Source organism: Musca autumnalis, unplaced genomic scaffold (assembly GCF_047663935.1).
Source record: "Musca autumnalis isolate F117 unplaced genomic scaffold, ASM4766393v1 scaffold_5, whole genome shotgun sequence".
In the NCBI taxonomy this organism is placed as follows: domain Eukaryota; kingdom Metazoa; phylum Arthropoda; class Insecta; order Diptera; family Muscidae; genus Musca; species Musca autumnalis.
The window spans coordinates 21,182,415-21,193,976 of NW_027412088.1; the positions used below are offsets into that span (position 1 = coordinate 21,182,415).

The 11,562-nt window shown below is 38.6% G+C and overlaps 1 protein-coding gene across 1 annotated transcript in view; it reads right to left on the reverse strand.

The window, feature by feature from the left end:
* LOC141406221 (uncharacterized) overlaps window positions 1-11,339 on the reverse strand; it is a 112,129-nt gene extending 100,790 nt beyond the window's left edge. The window contains exon 1 of the mRNA XM_073991421.1: window positions 10,403-11,339. Within this exon, the coding sequence (XP_073847522.1) occupies window positions 10,403-11,339 (937 nt within the window). The remainder of the gene's footprint in view (window positions 1-10,402) is intronic.
* Between the last annotated feature and the right edge of the window lie 223 nt (window positions 11,340-11,562).

Below are 11,562 nucleotides of genomic sequence, written 5' to 3' on the forward strand. Positions count from 1 at the left end.
AAATGCGTGTTGTGATTAAATATTTACATAAAAAAGGTTTATCGGGACAAGAAATTCATAATGATATGGTGAATGTGTTAAGTGGAAGTGCTCCTTCATATGCAACATTAAAAAATTGGGTTGCTGAATTTAAACGTGGTCGTACAAGCATTGAATATGGTATTAAATGATCGACGAATAAAAGTGCGTGAAATTGCTAATATCATGGGCATCTCAAATGATCGAGTCCATTTAATGTTGCATGAATAACTACAGATGAAAAAGCTTTCTGCAAGATGGGTGCCGCATTTGTTAACAGTCGATCAAAAACGCATAAGAATGAACATTTCTCAAGCTTGTTTGGATTGTTTTAAGCGAAATAAAATGGATTTTAAGCGTCGTTTCATAACTGTTGATGAGACATGGATCCACCACTATACTCTAGAGACAAAAGAACAATCCAAACAATGGACTGAAGCTGGGGGAAGTGCCCCAAAGAAGGCGAAAACAATTCAATCGGCTGGTAAGGTTATGGCAACGGTTTTTTGGGACTTCAAAGGTATTTTATTGATTGACTATCTGCAAAAGGGTAAAACAATAAATTCAGAGTACTGTTGCAACCTTTCGGGTCAATTAAATGTACAAATTCGAGAAAAACGTCCTGGCTTACAACACAAAAAAATAATTTATCATCAAGACAACGCACCAGCGCACAAGAGTGTTTTAACAATGGCTAAAATCAACGAATTAAAGTACGAGTTGCTTGACCACCCACCTTATTCTCCTGATTTAGCTCCCAGTGACTTTTACTTGTTCCCAAATCTAAAAAAATTCCTTGCTGGCAAGCGTTTTACCTCAAATGAAGATGCAATTACAGTTGTAAACCACTATTTTGAAGACCTTGAGGAAAACTATTTTAATCAAGGGATAGAATTGCTAGAAAAGCGTTGGACTAAGTACAGTGAAGTTTCAGGAGATTATATTGAAAAATAAAAATATTTTTGAAAAACTAAATATTCTCTTTCATTGATAGGCTAAGAAGTTTCCGAACCGCCCTCGTAGTGCTATTGAGGCCAAAAATCTTTAAGAATCCACGTTTATTGCCTTCTTTGGGTCCTCTTAATAATATTAAAAATCCAAATTTATTGTTTTCTGCGGGTCCTTCTAAAACTCTTTAAAAAAATCCACGTTTATTGATCTGTTTGGATCCTTCAATAATCATTAAAAAAATCCTCGTCTATGTCATCTTTGGGTCCTCTAAAAATGTTTTAAAGATCCAGATATATTGTCCACTATAGGCCCTCTTCATATCTTTTAAGATCGACAAATAATATCCTGTTTAGGCCTTCTTAAAAATCTTTAAAAATCCGCGATTTTTGTCATCTCTACGTTCTCTTAAAATTCTATAAAAAGCCGCGATTTTTGTCATCTCTAGCCCCTCTTAAAAATCTTTAAAAACCCACGACCATTTTCCTCTTTGGGCTCTCTAAAAATCTTTAAAAAATCCACGTGTATTGTCCTCTTTGGGACCTTCCAAAAATCTTTAAAAAATCCACGTTTATTGTCCTCTTTCGTTCCTCGAAAAAATTTTTAAAAAAACCCACGTTTATTGTCTTCTTTGGGACATCCCAAAATCTATGAAAATCCAGGTTCAGGTCTTTGTGTCCTATTAAAAAATTGTAAGAAAATAAAGCTTATTGTCCTCAAGGTGTCCTCTTAAAAGTCTTTATTTATTTATTGTATTGTTATCATTGTTTATTTTCGTCAGTGGGTCCACCTAAAACTCTATTGAAAATCCTCGATTATTGCTCTCTTCGGGTCCTCCAAATTTTTTTTAATCCACGTTTATTTTCCTCCTTAGGACATCCATTTTTTTAATTCCATGTTTATTTTCCAATTTGTTTCATCCATTTTTTTTAAATCCACGTTTATTTTCTTCTTTGGGTCCACCATTTTTTTCAAATTCACGTTTATTGTCCTCAATTGGTCCACCTAAAAATCTTTTGAAAATCCACGTTTATTTTCCTCAATAGGCCCACCTAAAAATCTTTGAAATATATACGTTTATTGTCCTTAATGTGTCCACCTAAAAATCTTTTGAAAATCCACGTTTATTGACCTCAATGGGTTCACCTAAAAATCTTTAAAAAATACATGCTTATTGTCCTCGATGTGTCCACCTAAAAATCTTAAAAAAATATACGCTTATTGTCCTCGATGTGACCACCTATAATCTTTGAAAAATCCAGGTTTATTATCCTCAATGGGTTCATCTAAAAATCTTTAAAAAATCCACGTTTATTGTCGTCTTTGGCTCCACATAAAAATCTTTAAAAAAACCCATGTTTATTGTCTTGTTTGGGTCCTCCTAAAAATCTTTAAAAAATCTGCGTTTATTGTCCACAGGGGGTCCTCCCAAAAATCTCTATTAAAACAGTTTTTGTCCGTAAGGTGTCCTTTTAAAAATCTTTAAACAAATAACTATTATTGTCCTCAAGGTGTCCTCTTAAAAATCTTTAAAAAATCAACGTTCTCAAGGTGTTCTTTAAAAAATCTTTAAAAATCAACGTTTACTGTCCTCAAGGTGTCCCCTTATAAATCTTTAAAAAATCCAACCTCATTTCCTCAAGGTGTCCTCCTAAAAATCTTAAAAAAAATCCACGATTATTGTCCTCAAAGTGTCCTCCTAAAAATCTATAAAAAATTCACTTCTATTGTCCTCAAGGTGTACCCTAAAAAATTTTTTAAATACCCAAGTTCATTTCCTCAACGTGTCCTCTTAAAAATCTTTAAAAAATCAACGTCTATTGTCCTCAAGGCGTCCTTTTAAAAATCTTTAAAAAATCCACGTATATTGTCCTCAAGGCGTCCTTTTAAACAACTTTAAAAAATCAACGCGTATTGTCTTGTTTGGGTCCTCTTAAAAATCTTAAAAATCAACGTTTATTGTCCTCAAGTCGTCCTTTTAAAAATCTTTAAAAAATCCACGTTTATTGTCCTCAAGGCGTCCTTTTAAAAATCTTTAAAAAATGCACGTTTATTGTCCGCAAGGTGTCCTCTTAAAAATCTTTAAAAATCCGTTTATTGTCTTGAAGGTGTCCTCTTAAAACTTTTCAAAAAAATTCTATGTTTATTGTCCTCAAGGTGTCCTCTTAAAAATCTTTAAAAATTAAACGTTTATTGTCCTCAAGATGTCCTCTTAAAAATCTTAAAAATCTTTAAAAAATCCACGTATTTTGTCCTCAAGGTTACCTCCTAAAAATCTTCAAAAAAATCCACGTCTATTGTCCTTAAGGTGTCTTTAAAAAATTCACGTTTATTGTTCTCAAGGTGTCCTCTTAAAAATCTTTAAAAAATCAACGTATACTGTCCTCAAACTGTTCTCTTAAAAATCTTTAAAAAATCCGCGTATATTGTCCTCAAGGTGTCCTCTTAAAAATCTTAGAAAAATCCACGTTTATTGTCCTCAAGGTGGCCTCTTAAAATTCTTTCAAAAAAATCACGTTTATTGTCCTCAAGGTGTCCTCTAAAATATCCCAAAAACCCAAGTTTATTGTCCACAAGGTGTCCTCCTTTATATCCCTTAAACCCACTTCAATTCTTAAAACTCCAAGTTTTGTTTGGAAATACTTGTAGCCTAATTGTTTTCTGGCAACATCCGTTAAGTTGAGTAAATGATGGCCATATACGAATGTTAATATTTGAACATAGAGTATTTCTTTACCTCGTGACAGACTTACAATGTGACTCAATTGAAAAGTATCCTTTACAAAATACTTGATTTCTTAACTTTTTGATGCTGATCTTAGCCATCAACATCCACTCGACTCTACTCCACTTCACTTAGCTTCGAAGTAGTTGTGCATTTTTAAGCTGTTAATATAAAAACACAAATTGTGGTGATACCAACCACACACTGTCAGGCAGACAGACAGACGGACAGACAATATAAGCAGCATATGTGAATAAATGTTAACATGGATAAACAAACACACACACGTTACCATGTGTGTGTGTATTCTTATAAAATGTAATTCACATGAGAAACTCATAAATGCCCAGACAAATTGCGGTAAGCACTTTTCCTGTCCGCATTTAAAGTCGTAAATTTGTCGCACGTAAGGGTTGTCTACTTTCATTTCGCCCCCCTCCCTCTACACATTTACGTGCAAATTTAAACAGGCAACAGATATGCCAATCGTTCGGCTGCCCATCTCCTCTATCTGTGTGGATGTGTTGTTGTGTGAAGAGAAAAAGAATATCGAGCAAAGAAGTCCTTTTTTGCATGGCTATCATTCAGACCATTGGTGTTCTCTCCATCCCCCTGCCAGCTCACGGTTCATACCGAAAGTGAATGATATCAAATGAAATGGAGAACGAGAAAAAACAAGCCAGCATACAACGTATGCATGGAGTTATAGTTCGGAGCTGTGTTAGCAACTTTCCACACACACACACATACACTCACGGTAAAGCTCATCAGGTAATGCTTCAGCACGTATTCAAAGTCAGCAGAAAAGTCAAAAATTCATTGAATTGATGCTGTTGCATTATTAATAAGCCTTAAAATTAAGAAAAGCTATTTACATTTTGCTCGTTTTGTAAGTGTGACCGGGCCGGGCCCTCTCATGTTTTGCTTGTATTTGTTGTTGTGGTTGTAACTGTGGCATGTGTAATTCATATAAACATTTCCTTTGCCAGCCATAACCCTCCCCCCGACCCCTTAACTAAATACAACAAAATGTTCTTTTATCGCTTGGAAAAAATCTTATCAAAACCCGCCTGCCTGCCCGACCCCTGTCACTGTTTGGCTAATGTTTGTAGTTGTCGACCAACCAACCAACCTTTGCTGAAATAAAACTTTAAAACCATCATAAGATTTTGTTTGTTTTGTGATTATTTTTTATTTTTGTTTGTCTGTTTTGTTTTATTTAACCTTGTAATAATGTTAGAATCCTCCCACCAATATTTTGGGTGGGGGACGGCATCCAATTTTCGGTGTGTCTGTGCTTTAATGACACCTTAAGATTACAAGTTTTTTGTGGCTGATACGAAGGATAGAGATTCGGGTTTTGATTTAAAAATGTTTTGGGTGGTAAATGCTTGTAATTGATATCAGGTGGGATGTTTATTAGCCTTAAAAGTTAAGATTTCAGAGGCTTCCGATAGCTCCACCACAAAATTTCAAAAATGTTCGCCCAACTGTAGTTTAAGGTTCGTGTCGTCCTGATTGGGTATCGTATCGTCCTGATTGGATATATCACTCGAGATACCAGCTCCGAAATCCTATCGTCATCAACCAAACAAAGGTGCGTTCGTTGTAGAATTAATATAATTTATTGGGGAAGTCCATGTCTGCCTTTTGATAATGACCCTAAAGTTGCCAAAACCAACGCAAATGGTGTTTTTGTAATTTGTAATTGAAGAGGAACACTTTTGCTGAATTCCAGTTGATTGAATTTTATATGAAGTTAGAGAAGAACATGGAGTATTCAAATCATGCCTTAGCTGCCTTTCTTGATGTAATAATGTGAAATTCGATTCCATTTACTTGGCTCTAGAACACATGGGTGTTTCCTCTATCCTAACGAATTTTATATATTGGTGAGAGTTTTGTGAGGAAGCCAATCACCAGAGGCACCCCCCATGGAGGATCAATCCCACAGCGCGCGGTACTATGCACCGGATTGACTGGCAGGAATGTTCGACCAGGGGCCAGAGCGTATGGGGGGTCCCCGGGCCTTAATCGCGATGGGTATTTTGCTGCTTGCTGCGCCAGAATATTTCCCAAACTGCCTCTAACGTCGTTGACGTAATTAGAGACGCCTGTAGTATCCACAACAATATGTAAGAACTCCATAGAAAAAAGTTGGGGTCTGAGACCTCATGTGGTAGACTGGCTGTATAAGACAGTTGTCTGCCCCATTCTGACCTATGGTTGTCTTGTTTGGTGGCAGGCCCTGAGCAATAGGTCCAATTTTTCCAGGCTATCTTCTGTGCAGAGATCTTCTTCACTTCTTATCACTGGAGCAGTAAAGAGCACCCCTCAGGCAGCACTGAATGCGGTATTGAACATTCAACCCCTTGATATCTCTGTTCAATATCTAGCATCCCGTAGTACCCTGAGGCTCAAGGATCTCAACTTTTGGCGTTCTTCGGGGTCTGGACACGCTAGCATTTTACAAAAGTTAAGCAGTCAGATCGGATTAAGCAACGGGAGAAATGAAACTGACTACATTTCGCCTTTACTGGACTTTGATGTAGCGAATGTAATAATCCCTGACGGAGTGAATGGGAGCAGGGCAGACCACTACCCGATAGCCTTCCCATATTTACTGATAGTTCGAAGATGCGTGAAGGTACTGGAGCGGGGGTGTACTGCGAAGAGCTAAATATCAAACGCTCGTTTAAGCTTAGTACAAATTGCAGTGTTTTTCAGGCGGAGGTCTTTGCAGTAATGAAAGCCCTAGAATTAGTGGTAGGATTGACGGACAACGCAGGCAGGACAGTCACAGTATATGTGGATAGTCAGGCTGCCCTTAAGGCGGTAGGGTCTTATACTATTAAATCTAGGATTGTTCAAAAGTGTAGATCCATCTTAAAAACATGCAACGTACGCGTCAACCTTTGTTGGGTACCAGGACTCTGCAATGTTGAGGGGAATGAGATTGTTGATGAACTAGCAAGGCGAGGCTCTCAGTCCTACCTCAGGGTAGAGGACTATGTCAAGCCACCCTCTTCCTCAGCAAACTCAGCCAGTTCTACACAGAAAAAACCGTAAGAAATTGGCAGGAAATACCTGGTTGTAAGGTATCGAAGTCAATCTGGCCGGCAATCTCAGGGCGTAGAACGGCGTCCCTTCTCTCACTGCGCAAGCCAGAAATCAGAGTTGCTACGGGGGTTATAACTTGCCACTGTAGCATTAGATCCATGACTTGTAAGTGGGATGAAAACTACATTGAGTATTGTATGCTATGTGAGGATGAAGAGGAAACGGAGACAATCGAGCACCTTCTTTGTCGATGCCCTAGACTGATGGTCAAAGGGCATAGACTATTTGGTGTATATGTGATTGACTCTCTTTCTTACTTCTCCTCTATTGACACTACATTCTGGTTACATTTTGTAAGAGCCTTAAATGGCTATGGGAGGGTCAGTATAGACTTGAATAATCTAGAAATCTTTCTCTAGACTAACTTTCTCTTTCCTATAAACTACCAAATACTTTCTCTCTACTTATTTGTTCTCTTCATCCTTCCCTCTTGTTTTTCACTACCCCTCACTCCCTCTGCTCTCCTAACTATCCAACCATCTCATCCCTCAATAGCTCCATATCACCATCTGTAGCCACATATGTCATCATGTCAACCACCCACACAGCATCACTCAATCCAGTCTTTACAACGACAGTATCATCTTTACCATCCATCAACTCAATCAACATACACAACCTCCAACAACATCATAACGAACAATAGTCAGGACGATCACAATGGACTTCATGGTCTCCGAGTGAAGTGGCTGTCAGGAAGACAGCTGCGCGTCCTAAACTGTCTCCGCAATAAGGTCAGCGAAATTGTCGATTATATGAGTCGGAAAAACTTCATGGTCGCCCGTAGCTTGTTTGAATTATCGCTCAAGAAGCGGAGGAGGAGGACTTGGCTTGCCAATACACCAGTCTGTCCATTACAGACCTATCTCGCTTGAGCTTGCCACTAGTGAACCGTACACGAAATGTATGGGGGTAACAGTAAAGAGCGTTACTGCCGAGGTAGAGCTGCTTCTTGATTAAATATCGCAGACGAATAGCAGTGTCCCAGGCTATATGTCCGATATTAGTTTACTCTTAGAGGGCAGAAACCATCTGGCGCTAGGTGACTTCAATGCCCATTGTGAGCTATGGCATTCCGTCCTAGGCAATGACCAGAGGGGTACAGCGCTGGCTAAGCAAATTGATAGCACCACGTTTTGCAGCACGACGCTACTACGGGGATAAGAGAAGATTGCCACAATTCGCCAGATATGACCATTGCTGCACCAGATCTGTAACCCGTCATTTTACTTGGTTCGGTCAACCGACTTCATAACCTCTGAACGGCGTACTTTTCTGAACCATGGGAAAGCGGAGGGTTCAGAGAATTTACGATTCGCCTTTTCAGAGTGATACATATTTCCTGAGATCCTCGGGTAGCTGAGAGAACTTTTCGGGGCATTATCACTACAGCAACCGCTTGCTCATTGTGTCCGAATATCCGAAATCAGACCAAATTTCTCAACAGGGGCGACGGGACAAGCAAATGAGCGTGAGGAGCTTCGTCGTACAAAACCTGAAGACCCAAGAGTTGGATTACATACTCTTGAAGTCAACAGGCTAGTAGCCGAAAAAAAGCAGAAAAAGTGGTTGGACCAGTGAATTGTGGGCAACGGTTGAAGCACTCTCGAATTCTGTTAAAGAGGTGCGCGTGTCTTGTAACCGGTTGTTTATATAGCACCCCGAGAGTGATAGGCAGACATGGAATCTCGATTGATGGACCCGGAGGCGAGTGTTAACTAGCGTGCTATTGTACCAGAAGCCTGCAAAGTTGGCAGAGTGGTACCACTACTGAAGCCAGGCAAGAACGCTAGCAGAGGTGAATCGTACAGGCCGATTCCCTCCTGTAGGTAGTAGCAAAGATTCTGATGCACTACTCCTCCTCATGAGAAACTGTTTTCCAATATCATCATGGATTCTGGAAAATGCATAGTACTACAACAGCATTACACGCCATATCCACACATATCACTAGAGGAATGAACCTTCGATACCGTGAACCATGCCAAACTATTCGAGAAAATAGAGAAGACCACCCTCCAACCGTGTTTGAAAGGTTGGATAATCAACTATATGTGTGCACACCGGTCGTTTGTGGAATTTTGAAACAAGAAGTCGAAAACCCCTAGAGTGGAACAGGGAGTTCCCTCCGGAACTGTTTAACCTCTACCTTTCTGAAATCCCACACTCTTCATACGGCATAGAGACCGTAATGTATGTATGCAGATGATTGTACGGTCTTGGCGTCGGGTTCTATCGTCGATGACATATGTGATAAGTTAAATGTCTATATATGTATGTACGCACGCAGTACCTCCTTGGGTGTTATTGCATTGAGCATTCCTGTCACTATTGAAGGGATAGGCTTCCCCCACCCAGACACGTCAGGAGAGATTTTCATGAGAACAAGTAAAAAAGTATCAGTCGGCTTTGCCAACAGAGATATACCCTCAGCCTGTGCAAATTGAAACACTTTTTTTCACAAAAAACTTATGGGGGTTTCTGAGTGAAATCGGACACTTTTTCAAGATGAGGTTTTTGATTTCCTTCAATTTTTGCTATGGTGATGCTGCTCATTAGCAAAACATTTTAGTATATTTTCAGATTTTTTTTTGACTAACGGTTCCAGAGATATTGCACCTTGAAAAAGTCAAATTCTTTAATATTGGTCCAATTTGAAAATATATTTTTTGTATGTTTTGTTGTTTTATCAGCTATTTAATAAAAAATAGCAAAAAAAAAAATTGCACAGTGGGCTTGGATGTTTTTTTTGCGATTTAATATTTAAAATCCATTTTTAAAGATGTTCGACCCCTTCGATTTTCTTTAATTATTTTTGTATTAAACTACGTTCAATTACAAAAATTTTAAGTCCTATGTGGTAATGGGATTCGGACAATTACTATTTCTTCTGAATTTTTTAAAATTTATCAATACAATTTTTCCTTTATACCTGATGAGGCGACTCCTAGCCTCATCACTACAATGCAGCCCAAGAAAACCTAAGGAAAAACCCAAGAACGAAAACACGCGGGTGATGTATCTTCTTCGATGGTTCGAAAGAAACTCAAATTTTATTTACTATTCTACAAAATATTTACAACTCTTAAAACTAACACACACAGACAATACATTTAGTAATGTACGCTGTGTACATAAATACATCATGCACACCACGCACACACTGCGTTGCGGGTGATAAGAAACATACACTATTTTATTACCGACCCTTTCTATTTATGGCCGACATCTGTTATGTGTAAAGATAGCACATTGGTGCGTTGACTAAAATCTACCTGACACCATTAAAAACAATTCTATAAAATTGTCCATACTCCCCGCCGTGAAAAGATCCTAATCTTTTAACAATTGTATGTATTAGTATCTTATCTTTTACAAACTAAATTTTTTTTTAGTAATATTGCAATTACATTTAATTTTGTAACTGCTGAAGGCATTACTTATATTCTAAAACTAATTATATGAATGCAACAATTATTATAACTTAATTCTAGGTGATGGCACCCAACACCTTCAGCAACCAGCTCGGACGGGGACTTCTTTTCCATTGCTTAATTACGTGGTAAATCCATTTTCTTCGTAGAGGATAACCTGAAACATTGCTAGCGTCAGCTCTGGTTGTGCGATAACCGGTAACTTCTTCATTGGCATTAAACATCGATGCCTTTTTGCTAGCGCCACCTTGTATTTCTTGTGACTTCATAACCATGTGGATCGGAGGTTCATCTGTTGCACTAACTCTCAATTTGTTGATATCACCCTCAATGGTGCCTGAGCGATGGAAATTGACGTCATTCTCTTTGTCATTGGCATTAGTTTTAAATTGGACACCACCGATATGTACTTCTTTAGTACCTTTCTTCAGTACCATTTCTTCAAAATCACTTTGGGAAATTTCGATGTGATCTTTCTCCCTGCTGGGTTGACTCATATCTTCTACGTCACACAGTAATTTGTTGTACATAGCACTTTCTTCTTGTAGTTGTTGTTGTGCCATTCCATTTCGTAGACGTCGCAATTCATCTTCCAGATTTACTACCTCAGCAGCATGGCATGTCCGTTCCTGTTGGATCAATTCCTCCAAATCACGATTACGGGTATTCAATGCAGCATTTGTAGCTTCCAACTCATTAATGCGACTATTCAAGCTATGATTGGCTTCTGCTTGAAGACTATTAATCTCTTGTGGGTACATCATTTCAAGTTTGCGCATTTGTTCTTCGTGTTGTTCACGCAACTGTTGTAACACTGCACTGATTTCAGCTTGGTGGCGAGAATGTATTTCATCAATTTCTCGCAAATGACTTTGCTCCTTAAACGTGAGTTCTTCGCGTAGTCTCTGAATGCGGTTTTGCAAATCCGTACGGATCATGGATTCAGCGTTTAAATATTTACGAGCTTCGTCCAATTGTTGTCGTAGACACTCCGATTCTTTCTGCACTTCACAAAGATTTTCCACAGCCTTTTCCTTTTCAGCATAAGCAGCATTGTATTTGACGGTAACGTCAGTGACCTGTGACTCATACATGCGAGCCTTTTCTTCAGCAAGTCGGCAGTCCTTGATTTGTTGATCCAATTTGGACTTAAATTGCTCATTTTCTTCTCGTAATCGATTTGTTTCACTTTTTAATTTTCGCGAAACATCCACGCACGCCTTTTCATTCTCAGTTTTCGAGCTCCTAACAACTTCCTGTGTAGGCCCTAAACTACCTGAGAACTGTGCCTCATAATTTATGTTCACCTTTTTTGGT